Raw genomic sequence first — 20,300 nt, 5'->3', positions numbered from 1 at the left:
GCGCGGCTGCTATGCCAATTTTTCTGTGAAAACAGGCGATTTTGCATTCTACAGAACCGGCTGTTGCGAATAGCATTTTTGTAGCTAGAAATGGAATTTTCCGAATTTGACAAGAATAGCTGCTGTGAAGTCGAAATTTTCTTGTGCGTTTTTCGATAGGGCGGCATTTCGCAAACCAGTGACAAGTTTTACAGGAGCACGTGGATGTCCTTCACTGATAACGCCGAGAGCGTGGCCCCTTCTTATCAATATACTGCTAGAACTGCCAGTTGAAATCCACCAACGCAAAGATTACAATTATCCTCATTACAAAAATCGGCGATGCTGCATCCTTAATGAGATTGGAAGATTCGCCACGCTTTCCTGCTCTGATCTGCACGATTCTTGGAGCCAACTGCAGCTTAATGACGTAGATTGAACGAAGAAAGCATATGTGAGAGACGCTTGCATAAACCAAAAGCACTTCTCGGCAACATCCGGGAGAAGCACTGCTTCCGGTGTGCCTTATTAATGTAGCATGGATGTGATAGCCGTTATTGATAATATTTTGATTTATAGTGAGGATGCTCTGCAACAAAAAAAAAGCTATTAAGGCGCCTTTGTCTTTATCGGTCATCAAGGCCGACGAATTTGATTCTCTTCAGTGTTCTCCAGCAAACTCGATTGTGTTTCCCGATTGAAGAAAGAAAAGAAATTCCGGTGACTCTGCATCGAACATGATTATAAAACGAAAAAGAAATTGTCCATTTTCTCGTTACGTGAACTACGGGCAGTGTCGCTACGCAAGGGCAGTGTGTTAAACTGATAAAATTGCATGCGGAATCCAATTGTGCACGCAAGTTTTCCTGCGCACGCAGGGTAGAAGGTAGCCAGCCGCTGAAATGTACGCCTGTTTAGTCAAACACAGGAAAATGATGTCACCACAAGCGAGACGAAGATTTATTTCAGCTACCGAAGATTGTACAACAATGACTTTTTTTCATGCCAAACCTAACCGATCGTACCAGCAACTGCACCAGCTGCTTTATTGATCACGACTGCCTTAGCGACATTTTCTACCACTCTCCTGATCTTCTTAAAGAAGTACTCGGACGTGTCTTCCCCTGGCAGTTTTTCAGAGCTGTGCAGCAGTTCCAGAGCCGCGATGACGTCAACCAGCTTGTCAGGCGTCTCCAGTGTGACATCCTTCCCTTGCAGAAGCCCTCCTAGAGTCTCTAAAGCTCTGCCCGTCTTCTTCAGCGATTGGTTTTCTGTGTCTGCAAAAAGGAAAAAAAAAGCGAAACACTCTGTTTTATAACATAACAAACTCTTGCGGTTATCACTTTTGTAGTGGTAACGTCTCGATAAGAAAGGATTTAATCGCCCGAATTACCTTTCTCACCTTTTGTGATATCAAACAAACAAAAAAATTTCATAAATATCTGCGTGCGAAAGCTGCTGCAGCCGCCTAAATATTAGTTCGCTAACATTCTTGCATTTCGCATTTGTAAGGCTATGCCAGCCGTAGCCTAGCAGGAAGTGCATGAACTTCAGCTGAGCAGCATTGGATACCTACCGTTGGCCGGACATAGCGGGTATAATGATGAGAAAGGAAGATCAGAGCTATGTTTTCGAGGATATCTCTATGAATATGGGACATATTAGCAGGAGCACTAATGTGCCCCTTCGGTGCAGTGATGACTGTCTTATAGTTTAGTTTTGCGGGACGCAGCAAACAAAGTAATGCTTGTATCTAGCTTGCTAAGGCATAAATTTATTATTTAAAGGAAAATACATGATTATTTCAGAGACAGAGAATGCGCCAAAAGACGAGAGTTTAGTACAAAAAATCGCAGTATTAATTTTAATGGTTGCCGTACAAAATCAGCTGAATAGGAGTCATCTTGCTTTAAGAAAGTGGGTCAAAGAAAAAAATGCACGCGCATTCAGAAATCATTCTATCAAACAAGAAATTAGCCTCCTGCGAGGTGAATTCTGTTACAGAGTTTCGTTTTCTTGCGGGCGACAGTACCTTAGACAGACGGGCTGTAGTGGTAACACGGATATTAAGAAACATGAATAGCCACTAGGAAGCGGGTGATGCTCTCTTTCTCTGTTCACTTATGAAGAACTCAAGATCCCATAGGTCCAGCTACTCTAAAGTCAGGAGCCGAGCGGGAATTCCGAATTTCCTCCCGCATTCTGGAAAAAAAGCGGGCTTCCTAAAAATTTTCTACTCCTTTCAAAAAATTTGTGAAAAATTTAACCGTCCTTTTTAATTCCCTCTTGTCCTTAAAGAAGAAATGATTATAACCACGCGTAGCAAAAAAAAAAAAATATTTGCGGGAAGCGCCCAACCAAAATCGCCTTCTTTACCTCTCGTTCCTTTGCCTTGCCGTTCTAATAGTGAACGCCTACAAACGGGGCCTAAATTCCAATACTTTGGAGCCCACTTTCTTATTTGTCAATGAAAGGAGAAATGAAAATATGAACCAAAGCAAAGACCCCAGGCTCAAATTTTGCGAAACCGGTCAATATGAAAAAGGATGGGCAAAAGAATCACTGTTGCACTACTGCCGCGGGCCTGCATTTGGATACACGTATGCTAGGCGGTGGACACGATTTTTGTTCTCTCAATAATTTTAGAGAAATTTGTTACTGCCCACTGGCAACGTAATTAGGTATGCTTAATAGTAAACATGCTCATTAGTAACCAAAGTTTTTTTCTCCCGAAGGGACAGGCATCGCTTCCATTCAACTCCAAGTAACACTGTTCTGCTTAGGCTATGACCACCCTGTTCCCGCAAGCATTACATTCATGTTTGCTCACCTGACTCTGTGCTGCGTTCATTTAGGTCTCCGTGGAGTTAACACCGTTACACAAGCGACGATGCAAGAAGAGATTTGACGTTCTCCTCATGAAATATTTTAATGATACGCATTTCTTCTTGCTTTCTACTCGTGATAAATAATTGCCGTCTATTTTTTCGCCGCCTGAGCTCCATTCCTATTTTTTTAACTGTACTTTTACGCTTTCTTTCCCTACCTTAATTGCAGCTGCTTAACACCCACTGTTCAACCCTGTATCTGAGTACTAGCCTGGCACAAGTATTGATGCGCACACCTAGTACGCATTGACCAACAGAGATGAATGAGCCAAATTGCCACAGGTCTTTTTCATTTGCATGAACATCATTTCAAGCTGAAGAATCTTTTTGTTAACGCGGCTTTCTGAAATTTGTTCAAAGCGTGTTTTGCAAACAAAAAAAAGGTGCCATTATTTTCAGAGACGGTGTTGATTTCAGTACACGGACCACTTTAAAGGTGACACCGCTGCAATTGGCTAGAAATAGATTGAATCTGAACAATGAGTTCCAGCATGCTGCACACCTCTCTCTAAATATAATTCGTACTATAACAGATACGCATTGACCATATACGGAGATTACCTTACAGGCTGCAAAGATTTCCCGTTTTGCGGTAGCCTTAGTATTGAGGTGCAGAGAAACAGAAGCCAAAACATGACATTACCGCATTTTACCACTTCCCTATCGCACATTTGTGGCTTTTTTTAATAACTGCTGTGGCTCCTCTATGCGCCTAATTGCCCGCCGCTACGGAAAGCGAAACAGCATCCCACGCAGTGCAGCGCTTGGTATTGTTTTATACTAATTTCGGCATTTCGTAAATTGCAACATTTCGGCAGAGTGGATCTATGGCCTGTCTTAACCCTTTACTCCTTTGTGTCCCCAAAGCGCAGCATATTGTTTTCATACGGCGTACTCATGACGCATGCACCCAAAGCCTGTTGTCAACATATTTTGTTGAGCTTGCACATTTCTATGAAAAAGTTTGTGGTTATTTTGAGCAGGCTGTATCAAAAAAAAAAAAGAGAGAGCACGAATGTTCGACTATAACCCAGTGTCAATCAATTCCTCTTCTCTTATTTTGTGGCACCCGCTGCGTGAAAAATAACTAGGCATATATTGAATAAATTCCTGCCCGCTGCTTCTGGGAGTTCGAGTTGGCTCGAACCGTTTAATTTGGTGTTAGAAAGAACTCGAACAAATTGCACGAAATGGACCAAATTCTAATTATTGCTTATTATCAACACACCAATTATTCAATTATTAGTGGAGTTAACCAGTGAAGATAATAGCAGAGCAATATAGGTTAAATCGCTGGGGAAAACTATATGCTAGACTGTGAACCAAGCGTTCAACACTGCTCACCTGAAACAGCAGCAGAACAACTGGCCGAAATTGTGACTGCCAAGAATAGGAGTGCCCTTGTGGTCTTCATTTTGTTGTCTCTGCGAATACTGAAAACACGTCACTAGTTACAACTTTAAGTAAGGCAATACTAGTTAGCAAGGTGCTTGTTGCAAGCATTTTTGATATGAGGACGGGTACAAGAAAAAATCTTGTGTCATAACTGTCACAAGGCTTGCGCGCATAAAAGGGATGTTCGACGCACTTAGAATGGTTTAATTGAATAACAACAGACTTCGCCAATTTTCCCGAAAGGGAGCGATGTTCACGTCATCTGTCAGTCCTTAGGGGCTTGAAGGGGGTTTTCAGCTTTCAGACAATCCTAACTGAAAGAAGAGAAAATTTCTATGAGCGAGAAGTTGAAGAATGTTTTTCTGGCACTGTCGGGCAAGAACTCAAGAGATATTTCGAGGGTTATCCTAGGTGAGAAGTATAATCGGCGGTATTTGCGACGCTTACCGAAACCTGCAATAAGGGGACTATTTTTGATGGGGGATAAGAACCGAGAGCTGACGCCATAAACGGCCCGAGGCAGCTTTTTAGATGCGGGCTGCTTCAAGCATTGAAAGGGTGGCGTCTATCTGCCTCCTTTTCATCAGTACACTCCGAAGAATTAAGTGGCTTTATTTCTTTTTTATATATTGGAGCTCCCTTCAACCATGTACTGCGTTCCTTCCTCTGTGCTTTTATATTCGGTAATTTTATTATCTTTAGCTTCGTTCACGGGTTATTTATTGGAGCTGCATATTTTAAATAGACAAAGCACAATAACTGAACCTGGCTGCAGCGATAAAGAAAGCCATTATACTAAATAGAGACCACTCTACCGAAAATCAAACTGTCATCAGCTAGGAAACAGCAAGGAAATAAATACAGATGTTGCCATGACCGACCGATTTCGCGAGTTAGGCTTGGGTCGGCAGTATTGATTTTCTTTTTGTTTGGTCTAAATCCCTGAGACGGTACTATACGTCCGTTCGCTTCAGTACGGTGGACAACAATCCGCAGTGTGGATATCACGAGACTGTGCCGAGTGCCAGGAACAATTTATAGATCAATTTTACTTGCCATCGATGTGAATTTTGCTGCCGTAAAATATAAATATGCCCTGAAAGTGCTAGATAATCGTTAAATATTAAAAAATTGCTCTAAGTTGCTCTAACACTAACAGAAAGAGCCAGATAATCATTATATATTAAAATATACTGCACCAGGTGGCGCTCAGTGGGCTTTTAAAATTTCTGAAGAATTCTTCACATCTTTACAGAAGGAGTTCGTGGTAATGCTCGCGCAAAAAAAACACAAAGGCATGCTAAACCTCCCACCAGGAACTTTCTATACACGCAGTGTGTATTTTTTTTTGTGTGGAAAACTGTTTGTTCTGAAAATTAGAAGTTCTCTTAAAGGAACAAAAGTGAATAAACTGTGCTTTCAACAGAAATGAAATATAGGCATGCAAGCGACCACATTTTTTCCTTGCGAGTGACAGGCACCCGAGCTAAAATACGTTCGAGAGGAATGAAAACCGAGGTACTCACCTTGTCGAAAGCGTAGAGCTGCTGTGTGGAAAGAAGCGTGAGACGTACTATATTTATAAGTGTGCTTGAACCATGCGCATGGTGAACGTACCTAGGAAAAACCACTCAATGGTGACGTCATTGAAAATACCGCATAACGCAGCATGAGCGTTGTGATATCTTCCTTTATCTGGGAATTACGGCTACCGTAAGCTGCAAACTTCTGCTGCACAATAGATTGCATGTCCTGATAAGCTCTCAGCTCCCATCTGTTAGGACAAGCTCTTAGCTAATCGGCTGTAGCCTTTTGAGGAAAATTTAAACAAACTTGCAGCAGGTTATGCTGAGCAAAAGGAAGTTCTGTATGGTTGAGTGACTGGTGATGAATTTTAATTCAAAACAAATCACCTTTTTCAGACATTCTTTTAGGAATTAAAAAAAAAACAATGCTGCTTAAGTACTTCACCTCTGGAGAGCAAACGTTTTTTTTTATTTTATTATCATAAAAAAATGCAGAAAATATATGTTACCAGATTGTCGTTTATTCACAAGATTGAGAGCAGGCGCATGAATCTTAGAGCTCGCAAAAAAATTTGGCGAAGAGAAAATTTAATGTCATACATACGCTCTTTTTAGCTCTAGAAATAATGATTGCTAACATACAAAATATATCTCCATCTTTATTAGCTTTTTACAATGTCAATAGTTTTTATGTTTGCAATTTATTCGCAGAAAAGCTCTGATGGGATTGCTGCGGCCACCAAGGCAATAAAGCAGTGTCCTTTTGCGAAGCTATCGGGTTAACGAAACCCTGATTCAGTTTTGACTTACCGCGCTATTAGAACTGTGCCAAATCAAAGATAGAAAAGGCTCCTTTAAAAAAAACAATGGAGTAGTAGCACATAGTAGAACTTCGCTTCAGGTTAGTAAAATTCACAGAAGTGGCTCATTGTGCGGTTTCTTTTTCTCGCACGAGCGACTTTATCCGTTTACGTTGGCGCAGTTCCCGTAAAGATTCATTACTGAAAATATTTCTAAAATGATTTCTATTCCAATTCAATCATCATTCTACAGTCCAACTTTAATTAGCCCACCATGACGGCTCGGTGGCTAGCCTGTTCGGCAACTGATCCGGATTACCCGGGTTAAAACCCAACCGCGGCTCCCGCGTTTCAATGGAGGCGAAACGCAAAAGGCACCGACGTGTTGTGCACTGTCAATTGCACGATAAAGATCCCAAAATGGCCGAAATAATTTCGGAGCCTTCCTCTAATGCATCTCTTTCTTTCTTCATGCACGCCCATCTTCCTCCCTTCCGTCACGGCGTGCTTGAGGTGTCCATCGAGAACTGAGGCAGTTACTGCACCGTTTCCATTCCTCCAAAGCCACTAATTCAAACTTTACAGTACAATTTATTGAAAGTGTAATTTAATTGAAGTCCTGGTGTGTTATGAAACTGTGTTGGATACAAGTTCTGATTCGAATTCATCGGTTTTGCTCGTCCCGCAACTCAAATTTCTCCCATAATTGTTCGCGGTCAATAAAAGAACACATAGAAAATTACGCACACAAGAACGTCACAGTCAGGAAAACAGATCAGCAATTAGCGACTGAAGGACAGAAGCTGCATAGACAATGCGCTTGAGCCCAGAAACGCTCTGTTTAGTGAGTATTTGTGGCACAAACTCGACAGACATGCTATTGGTAATGTTTTACCCAGATTACTGTGTATCCAAAACCGCGCGAAAAACTAAGCACGTTGGGTGACGCCTGTGGAGTTGCTCGAACGGCTTGCTTTTGGTTCGGCAAAAAGGGCTCTCCCGCACGTAGGGATGTTTCGAGGTTCAAGATTCAAGTGGTTTGCTGCGTCTTCGACGAAGAATGGGAAACGTTTTGAACTAAACGGCATTGCATTAATTTCTTTTAAACCCTGGGTAGTAGAAACAGACTGCTTCGTGTGTAATATGTGCTCTCAAGTTCCAGAGATTATCCTCCAGTGCCAGTTATGCACTCGTTGCTTTTCCATTCAGTATACGCACCCATTTCTTGAGTTGCACTTGTGCGCCAATATGTGTATTTACGAATGGGCACCACTTCCAATAAAGGTGTCCCAACACTATTAACTGCAATTCAAAAGGATTCCTTCTGATGTCTGTGTCCATAGAGTCTACTTGAAAATGTTTGTTCATGGCACAATTTCGACCGCGCGCTCGCCTGCCACGTGCCCACCAAGCATTTTTGTATCGGCTGCGGAGTTTGCTGACATAATACTACCAATTTCTGTACTCAGTCGGCCCACACCTCAGATGAAGACTCTTACCCAGAATTCCTCGCCATCTGGAAACTCTTGATCACCGATTTCTCCTGAACAGACATTTTAAAAACTTCTTCCGATACCGTCGCGGTAAAATAAACAGTCCGCTTTGCGACAACTGCTGCTCGAACGAAACTCTGGAAGATATCCTGCTTGAGTGTCCTTCCTATGCTGACGATCGTGCGTAAAATGAATATTGCGTGGAGAAGCTCTCCCCAGTGGCTCTAACAATAGAGTCTTTTAGGTCCCTTAGACTGCGCTCGGGACAGAGATATGTAATGAACGTTTTATTTTCATATTTAAGAGACATTGGACATTTTGAGAAGCTGTAATTTCAACTTGGATGTTATCCTCGGACATTCTTCATGCCGTGAACTTTGTCAGTCCATTTGTCGGACTATGCACTTCATAATTTCATATGCAAGATTATTACTCGCCGATGGGCCTTAGTGCGCATTTAAGGGCTGCATTTAATCTTTCCCCTTTTTATTTCTTCTATTTTACTTTTCCGCGCCACTCTCCTTTCTCCTTAGCCGCCGCGGTGGCTGAGTGGTTACGGCGCTCGGCTGCCGGCCCGAAAGACGTGGGTTCGAACCCGCCCGCTGCGGTCGAATTTCGATGGAAGCGAAATTCTAGTGGCCTGTGTCCTGTGCGATATCAGTGCACGTTAAAGAACCCCAGGTGGTCGAAATTTCCGGAGCCCTTCACTACGGCGTCTCTCATAACCTGAGTCGATTTGGGACGTTAAACCCCCATAAACCATAAACCATCCTTTCGCCTTAATCTCCCAAATTCCCTTCCCTGTGCGGAGTAGCATGCCAGTGATTTTTAAACGCCGGCTGTATTGTCTGTTTCTTTATTAAAGGGTTTCTCTCTCTTTCTCTCCGTGTCCCTCTAGAAGATGTTGATGCACTCCTTTGGTAGGTGGATCGTCAAGTAAGGACTTCCTCTGCCGTTCCTGCTCCTGTTTCCTTTACATAGTTCACACGTTTACCTTCACGCAAGCACGCACGCTCGCACGCGTGCACACACACACAAACACACACACACACACGCGCGCACACAAACACACACGCACATGCACACACACAGAGAGATACAGATAATGTTTCTCATTTTAAGTAGTATATGGGGTATCAGTACTAAGGCAAAAAGACACAAACGAGTGTATTACCTAACATGATTTAATATCACGCAAAGCAACATTGTGATCTCCGCTGGAACTATATTGCTGGAATTTCCTTCTGCTGATTCATCTGGTTTTACTGAACTAAATAGAATTGGCCATATCACATAATTTTTTATACGTTAACAGATGCATCTCTGTGCACGTGCACATTTCCGCTCATTAGGCTCAATACGAATCTTTTTTGACATTGTTAGGATCCTTCCCTTGGATAATTAAAGAAATTTATCTCCTTTGGTTTGTTAGTTCTTCGAATGCTGTGGACAAGTGCTACATCAGGGTGGCGAAATGCGGTTCTGGTGTGGGAGTGCGTTGTTGGTTCTGGTCACCGAGATCAGGCCGCACCCCAGGCCTGCTTATGCAATTGCATCGACACGCGCAGTTTTCTTTTTTCAAACCTATTGGTGGAAGAAAAACTATTGATCTAAGGTTTAGTGAATGGAAGTCGACAGAGTGGGTGAGGTAACGAACTCGTGTTAATGACATCCTAAACGAAATCAAGACGAAGAAATGTGAAGGCAAGATAACCGCTGGTCTTTAAGGGTAACGAAGTGGATTTCAAGAGAAGGTAAGCGTAGCAAGGGGTGGCCGAAGGTTAGGTGGGCTGAAGTGATTGAGAAGCTTGCAGGCATAGGTTGGGCGCAGCTGGCAAAGAAGAGGTTTAATTGGACAGACTTGGGAGAGGCGTTTGCCCTGCAGTGGGTGTAGTCAGGCTGATGATGATGATGATCTCCTTTCTCTCCTCCAGACAGGAGACGACCTAGAACCACATCCCACCCTAGGCGTTGCTAAGATAGCTCAAGACAGCAGACTTCAGGAATTTTGCAGAACCGAACCGACAAACAGTAATTTGTTATTTACCTCACCTCGGCGATATTCTATCACTTGCGCCTACTCACATTTTCCTCTAGCTTCTTCATCCCATATTAGCATACCGTTTTCAAAAGTTGTTTCATGTGACATCACATGCTTGCCTGACAGAAGGAATGGCGTGGTTTCCTTGGGTAAAAGAAAAAAAACAACGTGCTGGCTAAGCTGTCCTGACAGCATGGTACACCAGCCTTCTTATCTGAGAACACTCGACGCAAGTGTGTCCCGCATTGTTTGCGCTTTTCCGGAGCTGATATCAGAGTGTTTTCCCAAACCACTGCACGTGCAGACTTCGTCACTGATATTGGGATATATAATCTCGTTACTCAGACTTCTCGGGCAAGCTTTTATCCAACCCTGTCTTTTGAGGTTACCCTTCATGGTTTTTAAGCCAACGTCGGCACCATGCTCTTTTTCTATCATTCTCAAATATACTGCCTTTCTTGGAAGTTTATTGCGAAAGCATGTTTCAGTGGAACTTTGGGATAAGTCATGGAATTTTAAATGATGATGATGATTATGGATTTTTATGGCGCAAGGGCAGCTATGGCCAAAGAGCGCCATGTCACAAGGTATTTTTTCTTTTTCTCAAGGTGGGGTCAGAGACCCATTTCCCAAGCATTTCACCCTTAAATGAGCCGAGCACCAGACCAGGGGAAAGCTTGTACCCATTGTATCACCGGTGGGTACCCGGCGGTACTGGGGATCGAGCCCAGCACCTCCCGCATACGAGGCGGATGCTCAACCACTTAGCCACCGCTGCGGTGGAATTTTAAATGAAGATATGACTGCATCACATTATTTTGAGACACGAGTTTTGGTAGTGAGTGCAGCGGAACTTGGCAATAGGCATGCAACTTTCACCTGCTGGAAAACAGCAAGGAACTAGACGGATGTTGCCATGAGCGACCGATTTATCAAGTTATGCGCGGGTCGGCAGCATCGATTTTTTTGTTTGGTCTAAACTCCTGAGACGGTACTATACGCCAATCGCTTCAAAACGGTTGCCAACAATCCACGGTGTGGACATCACGACATACTACCGAGTGCCAGCAACATGTTTAAAATCAATTTTACCTGCCATAAATGTGCATTTTGCTGCCGTAAAAAGTTAATATGCCCTGAAAGAGCGAGATGACAATTATATACTAATTTAATTGTACAAAGTCGCCCTAACATTCCCTAAAAGAGGCAGATAATTAATACATACTAAAAATTTTGCGCCAAGTGGTGCTCAGTGGACTTTTTAAACTTCGGAATAATTCTTGCGCCTTTACTGACGGCGTTTGGTAACGTTTGCACCAAAAACACGTTGAGTACGCTAAGCCGCCGCCGTGGCTGAGTGGTTATGACGCTCGGCTGCTGCCCCGAAAGACGCGGCTTCGATCCCGGCTACGGTGGTAGAGTTTCGATGGAGGCGAAATTCTAGAGGCCCTTGTACTGCGCAATGTCAGTGCATGTTAAAGAACCCCAGGTGGTCGAAATTTTCAGAGCGCTTCACTACGGCGTCTCTCAAAGCCCATTTGCTTTGCGACGTTAAACCCCCATAAACCATAAACCGTAGGGCACACTAAAGCTGTCTCCAGAGATTTTCCATACACGCAGTGCGTATTGGTTTTGTGGAAAACTATTTGTTCTGAAAATTTAGAAGTTCTTGCAGAGGGACAAAAGTGAATAAACTGTGCTTTCAATAGAAATGAAATATAGGTATGCAAGGGACGATATTTTTCCTTTTGAAGGACAGGCACCCGAGCTATTAAATGCACGAAAGGAATGAAAACTGAGGTACTCACCTTGTCGAAAGCGTACAGCTGCTGTGTGGAAAGAAGCGTGAGGCCTACTACTTTTATATGGGTGCTTGAACCATGCGCATGGTGAATGTACCTGGGAACATCCACTCAATGGTGACGTCGTTGAAAATACCGCTTAAGGCAGCATGAGCGTTGTCATGTAGTTCTTTATCTAGAAACTACGGCTACCGTAAGCTGAAAACTACTGTACCACAACAGATTGCATGTCCTGAGAAGCATTCAGTCCCCATTCGTTAGAACAAGCTTAGCTAATTGACTGTAACCATTTCAGAACAAGTGAAACAGAATTATAGCAGAGATAGGCTGAGTAAAAAGAAGGTCTGTATGGTTTAGCGGGTGGTGAGAATTTTAATTCTTAAAAGAACGCCTTTTTTAGGCGTTCATGAACCATTGAACTACTGCACCATTGTCAGTGCATGGCTTGTTTCACATTTTAAATGAAATTTATCAGTGCAAGTTCGATTGAATAACCCGGTCTAAAGCCAAACTGTGTAGGAGTTCATAGTTTAAATGTAGTAAGGTGACTCATTACCCGCATGCAAAAAAGCTTCTCACTTACTTTGCTGAAAAAAGAGAAGAAGCCGATGGGACGGTAATTATTGATGGAGTTACGATAACCTGTAAGACAATCAGAAAAAACACCGGCCTTGAACATTTTGTTAATTATATTTGCCAGAACTGGGGTTATGTCTTTTAAAATAAGCTTAACTTTAGAAGGATGAGTCGAGTCTAATTCTGCACTGGACGTTTTGAGCGATTTAATGAATTGAAGTCCACTCTGCTGATGTAGGACGCAAGTAAACAGAGCGGGAGCAACGTGGCAAGGAAGCTAAAGTGACTACGTCCTATAAACACTGGGAAAATTTAAAGTGCTGGCTAAAAGCACTGGCAATATCACTAAGGTAATTATATGTCGCATTTTCACATCTTATCTTCGTGAGCCACCTTTCACTATTATCAATGTTAAGAAATTGCTTAATAAGTTGCCAATTACGTCTAGTGCGTGTCTTTTCCTATTTTTAAAATGCGGTAGTAATTGTTTTCACACAAAATATATCTGTATCTTAGAGAGTTTTTTATATTTGTTGAAAAAAAGTCAAGAGTTTTTGTGTTTCAAGATTTATTCGCAGAAACCCTCTGATAATGGTGCTGTGGAAACCAGGGTAGTAAAGAGTCTACTTATGCGAGGCAATCGGGCTATCTCAACCCTGATTCAGTTTCAATTTACCGCGCTATCTGAACTGTGCCAAATCAAAGACCAAAACGCCCCACTTTTTTATTTAAAAACAATTGAGTTGTATGATTAAGTGCGACTTCGTTTGAGATTAGTAAAATTCCCAAAGGTCGCATGTGTGCGCTTTCCTGTTCTCGCGAGTTCATCCATAAACGTAGCCGCAGATCTCGAAAGCATTCAGTACTTAAAATTATTCTCATCATTCTACCTTCCAACTTTAATGAACCCAGCGCGGTGGCTCAGAGGTTAGCGTGCTCGGCTACTGATCCGGAGTACCCGGGTTCAAACGCGACCGTGGCGGCCGGGTTTCGATAGAGGCGAAGCGCACAAGGCACCCACGTGCTGTGCGGTGTCAGCGCACTTTAAAAATCCCAAAATGGTCGAAATCATATCTGAGCCTTCGACTAAGGCATCTCTTTCCCTCCCCTCCCTCCACCTACCTTCCTTCCCTCATGGCGTAGTTGAGGTATTCACCGAGAAGTGAGTCAGTCACTGCGCCATTTCCTTTCCTCAAAAACCACTATTTCAAAACTTATTGTAGCGCTTATTGGAAACCCAGTATAGTAGGAGTTCTGGGGTCTTATAAAACTTTGTTTTATGCCTCTTTTCATTCGAATTCAGTCATCTGGGTTTTTCACGCATCCAGCCGCTCAAATTTCTGCCATAATCACTGGCGGTCAAAGAAAGTACACATAAAATAAAAGTACGCTGTCAACAACGCTATAGTGGTGAAAAGAAATCAGCTATTGGTGAATGAAAGACACGACCGGCGTAGACAATCCGCTTGAGCCCACGAGGGCTCTGCGCAGTGAGTAATAGTGAGACTAAGTGAGACATACGCTATTAGTGGTTTTTCAGCCAGATTTCCGTGTACCGAAAACCGCGCGGAAAACTAAGCACGGGGGGTGACGCCTGACGAGTGGCACAAACGGCTTGCATTTGCCTCGGCAACAAGGGCTCTCCAGAACATAGTGGTTTTTCGAGGTTGATGTTGTTTCTTGCGTCTTGGAGGAGAAATAGGAAATGTTTTGCATTAAACGGAATTGTTTTAGTTTCGGAAAGCCTGGTGATGTAGACACAGACCGCTTCGTGTGTAATATATGCTCTCAAGGTCCCGAGAATATCCTCGAGAGGCAGTGATGTCCTAACACCATATGCGAAAGGTTCCTTCTTATGTCTTTGGACATAGAGCCTCCTTAAAAATGTTCGTGCATGGCACGATTTCAACCAGGCGCTGGCAGCCAAGTGTCCACCGAGCACTTTAGTTTAGAAAAACGACGTGCGACTAGAGGCGGAGATGTGGATGCTTTCCTTTGGTAGATGGATCGCCACTGAGGCACGGCCACTGGCCTTTCACTCCTAGTTCCGTTTACATAGTTCACACGTTTACCTTCGAACGCATTGCCTTATATGGTTTAATAGCACGCAAAGTAAGTGATTTGTAGTGGCAGTGTATTGTTAGAATTTACTCCTACTGATGCCTGTGGTTTTACTGAACCAGAAAGAACTGGCCATATAAAATACTTTTTTTTTGTAATATGTTAAGTGGTGCCTCTCTAAGCGCGTATACATTTCCACTCATTAGGCTCGAAACGAACTTTTTTGTGACATTATTAGGTTCCTTCCCTTGGATAATTAAAGGAAGCTATCTCCTTTCTATCCTGCCGAGAGGAGACGACAAAGAAGTGCATCCCACCGTAGGCGTTTCTAAGATAACCAAACCCTGGCCAATCCCCCTCCGTGGGTATGTGTCATCATCTTTTCAGGCAACAACAACAACAACATAGTTGAAGACCGCTGATTTCAAACATTTTGCTGAAAAGAACCAACAAACGGCAATTTGTTTTGACTGCTTGTCACCGAGTTTCTCTCCATCATTTGTGCCTACTCACATTTTGCTCTTGTTTCTTCTAGCCTTTTTGCATACCATTGCCAAAGTGGTTTTGCGTGATGTGACATGAAAAAAAAAAGTGACATGCTTGACTGATGGAGTTAGCGGTGTGATTTGATAGGGTAAAGGAAAATAAACTTGTTGGCTATTCTGACCTCGCAGCATGGTACACCATCCTTCTTATCAGATCACACTCGACGCAAGTGCGTCCCGCATTGTTCGTGGTTCTCCGGTGCTGATATGAGAGTATTTTCCCGAACCACTGTACGTGCTTACTTCATCACTGATATTCAGGTATATAAGCTCGTTTTCCGACTTTTCGGGAAGGCCTCTACCCAACCCTGCCTTTGGACGTAAGTCGTTGTTGTGTTTGTGTCAATGTCACAACCACGCTGCTTTATATCACTCTGAAATATATCTGACTTGATTTCAAGTTAATCGCTAATGCATGTTTCAATGAAACTCTGAGATCTTTTATAGAATTTAAAATTGAGAAATGACTGCATCATGTTATTTTTGCGACATGAGTTTTGATTATTAGTGCAGATGAAATTGGCAAAAGGCATGGATCGAAGTCAGTGTTATCGTAAAAAACTAGACTTTTTGTGTACATTTTGATTGTTTCTCAAGTCTCAGTATGGTTTCATATTCCTGGAAATTACTTTAATTTTGTTTGAATTCAGATTAGAGCCGAATATCTGCTTGCCCAGAAAGTTGTGGTACAACAAAGCGTTTTTTTTTTCAATGCAAGGTTCGCAAGATTCTAAGATGAACGTCGCTGCTATCATTACCTTCTTGCATTGGCTGCCGTTGCTTGTAAGTATCACAAAAATGCCTTGAAGCTTACGCAACAGATTTTTTTCGTAAGGAAATTTTAACACGAAGCGCGCAAGGACCAATTCTTGACGAGTGAATGCGCTGCACTCTATACACCAAAAAGAATGAGCTGAAAAACTATAATCATTTCTGTGATTGAAAAGACAAAAACGAGATATTTTACGTTTCGTATAATTTTGTTAACACCTAGCGATGTTTATTGCTGCGCGTCAAGAATAATGTGCGTTATTCTGTTGAATTTAGAAGGTTGCCGTGTTTTGCACGTACATATCCGTAGTGCGTTTTTTTTTTTGCATTGAATCTAGAGAGTATGTATTGATCATTACGAATTTTCTATTTCTTTTCCGATAACATGGATACAGTGGCTGCAAGTCTGTGAGTAACATATTGTCCTTCTGTCTCTAAATATTTTTTTTCAACTTGAATGCTTCCGTATTCAGATAATTCTGCAAGACGAACGTATTTAAATTGTTTACTACTTTTCTGACGACGCCCACACCATTTAACCCATTGCATTTTTATCGGAAACGAGAAGAAATTAACAAGAAAACTGCTGTGCCACAAAACAGTAAGTATAAAAATTGTGCAACGCTAAGAATTCTGCCTTTGCACATGAAGACGGTTGTTTCTTGCTGACAAATTCAGTGCTGGGCCCTTCGCAAACTTATGGCTCAAAAACTGCTATTCAAATTTTTTTTTCGAAAGAAACCTAAGTCATTCACACCTTGTACCGGAGCTTTTCATGCTCGAAGATTTTGAATACACATACAACGTATGTCTTAGTAATGTATCCAAGAGTGGTTTAATTTCCGCAGGTGGCTACTTACAGTTATGCTAACCTTTTCAGTGCGGCGACACTTATAATAGTTAATATCTTAGGCGTGATGTTTTCATAATTTAGGTGGCTTGTGAGCAACAATTCAAGCGCACACACGGTTGGAAAGAATTTCACACGTTTTGTTTAACAGGTCCTCAACTCTGCTTCTGGACTCCCCTGAAGCTTACAAGCACTGTCATGTGACTCTTCTCCTTACAGCAGATGATGAGTCCCTGCGGAAAACTGGAGGCCACGTTAGAAGTGTTGGACAAATCCTTCAAGAAAAGGAGCTTTCGGCTGACACGGAAGAGACGCTAGCCGATGTCGTCGGAGCTCTTCAGCTGCCGAGCGGCTCAGCAGAGAGCCAAGAAGACCCTACCTCGGAATACTTCTGGAAAAAAGATCAGGAGGGCAGTTGAGAACGTAGCTAAGGTGGTCGTGGTCAACAAGGTTGTTTGTGCTGTCGCCGGTACTATTGGTTTAGATATCATCACGCTATCAAAAAGAAAATAAAAATTGCATGCCGTTTTCCGAAAATGCTGCATATCATCGTTTTTTTTTTGCGCCATCAACTTTTGGAAAGGGTGAAAAACTCTACCCTGCGAGTGGTCGTCGTCCTTGTGACAACGGGGTGCCTTTCCCGCGCAAGGAAAGAAAATGACAATGCAATGTGAAATAAACCACACCAAACATATTTTCGGACCTGTTTCTTCAGAGGAGAGCGGAAGTGGCAAGATGGTCATTTGTTACAGGTACAGTCGTCTAGAAATTGTTATTCCCGGATGCACTTCTTCAGGCGGGACTTCCGGTGCAAGCTAAGCGCCCAATTGTGTAATGAGCGCCGAAAAAGCAGAGACTTTACCGATGAAGATCTCGAGGTCTGTTGCAGTTTGGCAAGTTTTGTTAAGTGGATACGTCAATAAATCAATGCGGTCAATAAATTTCGATTGCGATTTCGCCGTTCTTCTCAAAACTTTCGAAAAACTTATTCTGCGACAATTTGAGGTTTTTTTTAAGCAAGCATAAAATAAATACCGCTTTCTAATACAAATTGAGGCAACCGAACGACAGAACTTGCTGTTTTACTCAAAAATGAGTACATTTCATCTAACATTAAAAAATCGTCTTTGGAATTTTCTTACACTATAGTAAATTAATCGATTGCATATATCGTACCGTTATCTTTGAAAGGCTTCAGCGTTATGAGTAAGAGAAAAGCATTATTTTAAAATTTACTGTACCTATTTTACCGAAAGCAGTATGTTCAAATAAATAAATCTGAGAGGACACAATGACTCATGTCGAGCGGCGTGCTGGAAAGGTGTACCTTCGTGCAGTTGATTTTAACGAACATATAAATAAATCCATCAGCATGGACAGTGATCCTCGGTTCATAATTTGCGCTTATGACATCAGTTTGTTTGGATCTTACAATTCGAGTTGCCATTTCATAAGAAATGTTCACAATCTCCTGAAAAACAGAAGTATGGCGAAGTACTAATCTATACACCATCAATGCTTCAAAAGTGAAGAAAACACGTTTTAAATGCTGCAATTAAAAGTGTTAAAATCATTGATAACTTACTATGTAACACAAGGTGAAATGGGACTAGAAAGATCATGCATATTACTTGGCGAAGTAATCCCAGTAAATTTGCAGTGGGACGATAATGTGAACAATATAGCACTGAAGGCTTCCAGAGTCATAATATTTATATCGTGTTCAGAAGTCACCAGCAAACGGTATGACTGCATTGTAACTTGCATTGTTGCGCTCATATCTGAACTACAGCACATTAGTATGGCGCGCTCTAAGACAGGCCAACCTATAAAACCTAGCGGTTCTTCAAAGAGGAGGCTTCGGAATCTTTTGAATCTTCCGAATAGACCACAGCTAGAAACCCTCCTTTCAAGGAACAAAATTGTCAACGTATTTATTTTCTACGCTTGTTGATTAGTGAGCACCTATCAAATAGATCAAAGGACATGGTCAAGTAATGCATCTGAGTTATCCTCGACACGTTTACTTTATTCGAGATATCCACACTGCCACAAACACCACTGGGTACTACCTGCATTGAGAACAAGCTAAGAATGTGTAATGGCAATATATCAACTCTCATCGCCCACATATTAGTAAACTTGATGCAAATATTGATATAGAGAGCACTACGAAACCTATGCACCAATAAGCTCGATCAGGTAGAGCCCCATCGTGTAAACGTGCTTTCTTTTGTTTGTTTTTTTTCGCTGTACACATTGCTCCTTGTGTCTATACTGTCACGAAGTGGTGACTGCAATCCGGCGAACACAAAGACAGCGAAAATGACGTCTAACAAAACACTTTATTTGCGCTGACAGCGCCCACAATGGACTGAATCACTCGGCGGCGGCGTAGCAACAAGCGTGCTCGGCGGTCGTCGATCAGAACGCCCGCCGCTCTCGGCTGTGCTCAATTTAACAATTTAATGCTGAGATCGAAAGCATGCAAAGCTACTACAACATCCTGGAACAACCTAGAATCAGCTCCGCCCGGATGCAACAATCGAGATAAATCTGATCGCATCTTGCATCGCAAACAATGCGATAAAGCGGCGTGCCAGCAGCTTTAAAGAATGAACAAACACTGCAAAGATTCGCGGCAATATGTTAATGTTATGCTTATGCTTTTTCTCTCGGGTATTTTGTAGCGATAGCTACATTACGCTAGCATTTCGAGCCTTCAGCGTGGCGGCGCGCCACCCTGTTGCGCCGCCACGCTGTGCCATGGTTTTTCACGTGGTGCGGAGTAGCTGCCGGCTGCGCGGTGCCGTGGCTGATCGCGTGGTTCGTCATGTGGTTGGTCACGTGACCAAGTTTCACTCAGCCATCTGTAGCTATCGCGTCACTGCAGGTTTAACCAGAGCTTAACCATGCCAATTTTTTCCCCCCGTTTGCACTGCGGACCGAAATGTGGAAATGTATATGCGAAAGAACTAAGTTTCGTCGCATGCCACTGCTTTCTCTAGAGGTGGTGAGAAATTTTCACACTTTAGTCGATTTCATTCTCCGCCTCAGTCAATATTTAATGAAGAAGAAAATAAATAATGATATATCAATTAATAATATTATTATAAAAAGCAGCCTTAAGTGAACAACCAAATAGGTAGTTATCAAAATCAATTTAAATATACGGATAATCGTGACCGTTATGGAGTTTCATGTGTTTTCCGAGCCCAACAAACACTCACTGAAGGCACCATCTACATGACCATTAGCGTTATTTATTAGTAAACTTCTGAAAGCGTAAAAAATATCCCTCTATACCCGCAATCTCGAGCAGATTGCAAGACGTAGTACTGGCATTTGTACGCAAGACTTGGGCCTTATTACGCGAAGATCTTAAAGAGTTAGGCACCGATAAAGAGGCTGTCACGGAAAAAATTTCAGTAGATTACGGTTTGAGGAACAAATATCTCTGTCGGCGTGGTCCGTCAAAACACGTGAATAATAATGCATATTAGTATGAGATCAAATGCCTGTGAAATCCGCTCAAGACAAATAACAACTAACTTGATAACGAGGCAGCACAGG

General features: G+C 42.4%; 1 protein-coding gene and 1 long non-coding RNA gene across 4 annotated transcripts; one reads left to right on the top strand and one right to left on the bottom strand.

Moving 5' to 3' along the window:
• Nucleotides 1-917: 917 nt before the first annotated feature.
• LOC144124773 (uncharacterized) lies at nt 918-5,841 on the bottom strand. Of its 2 annotated transcripts, none has more exons than XM_077657645.1 (3): nt 5,789-5,841; nt 4,212-4,300; nt 918-1,256 (listed from the first exon to the last, which is right to left on the bottom strand). In XM_077657645.1, the coding sequence occupies exons 2-3, from the start codon at nt 4,279-4,281 to the stop codon at nt 991-993; spliced, it is 336 nt and encodes a 111-aa protein (XP_077513771.1). In that variant the 5' UTR covers nt 4,282-4,300; nt 5,789-5,841; the 3' UTR covers nt 918-990. The 2 variants fall into 2 exon arrangements, with proteins under 2 accessions (XP_077513771.1, XP_077513772.1); XM_077657646.1 differs by lacking the exon at nt 5,789-5,841 and adding an exon at nt 4,486-5,554.
• A 9,571-nt stretch (nt 5,842-15,412) lies between these two features.
• Nucleotides 15,413-17,272, top strand: LOC144123196 (uncharacterized). 2 transcript variants are annotated; one of them, XR_013313040.1, is made up of 3 exons: nt 15,413-15,889; nt 16,273-16,478; nt 16,947-17,272. It is a non-coding gene; the product is annotated as an uncharacterized LOC144123196 (long non-coding RNA). The 2 variants fall into 2 exon arrangements; XR_013313039.1 differs by having other exon boundaries at nt 15,413-16,286; nt 16,436-16,478; nt 16,947-17,269.
• The last annotated feature ends 3,028 nt before the right edge of the window (nt 17,273-20,300 follow it).

Source organism: Amblyomma americanum, chromosome 3, assembly GCF_052857255.1.
Source record: "Amblyomma americanum isolate KBUSLIRL-KWMA chromosome 3, ASM5285725v1, whole genome shotgun sequence".
Taxonomy (NCBI): domain Eukaryota; kingdom Metazoa; phylum Arthropoda; class Arachnida; order Ixodida; family Ixodidae; genus Amblyomma; species Amblyomma americanum.
This window is presented reverse-complemented; position numbering and strand designations above follow the sequence as displayed.

Bases quoted from the DNA above. Each gene is read 5' to 3' on its own strand.
- LOC144124773 (XM_077657645.1), bottom strand. From the start codon at position 4,281: ATGAAGACCACAAGGGCACTCCTATTCTTGGCAGTCACAATTTCGGCC. The intron at 1,257-4,211 runs GTGAGCAGTGTT...TCCTTTTTGCAG, and splicing joins TTGTTCTGCTGCTGTTTCAG to ACACAGAAAACCAATCGCTG.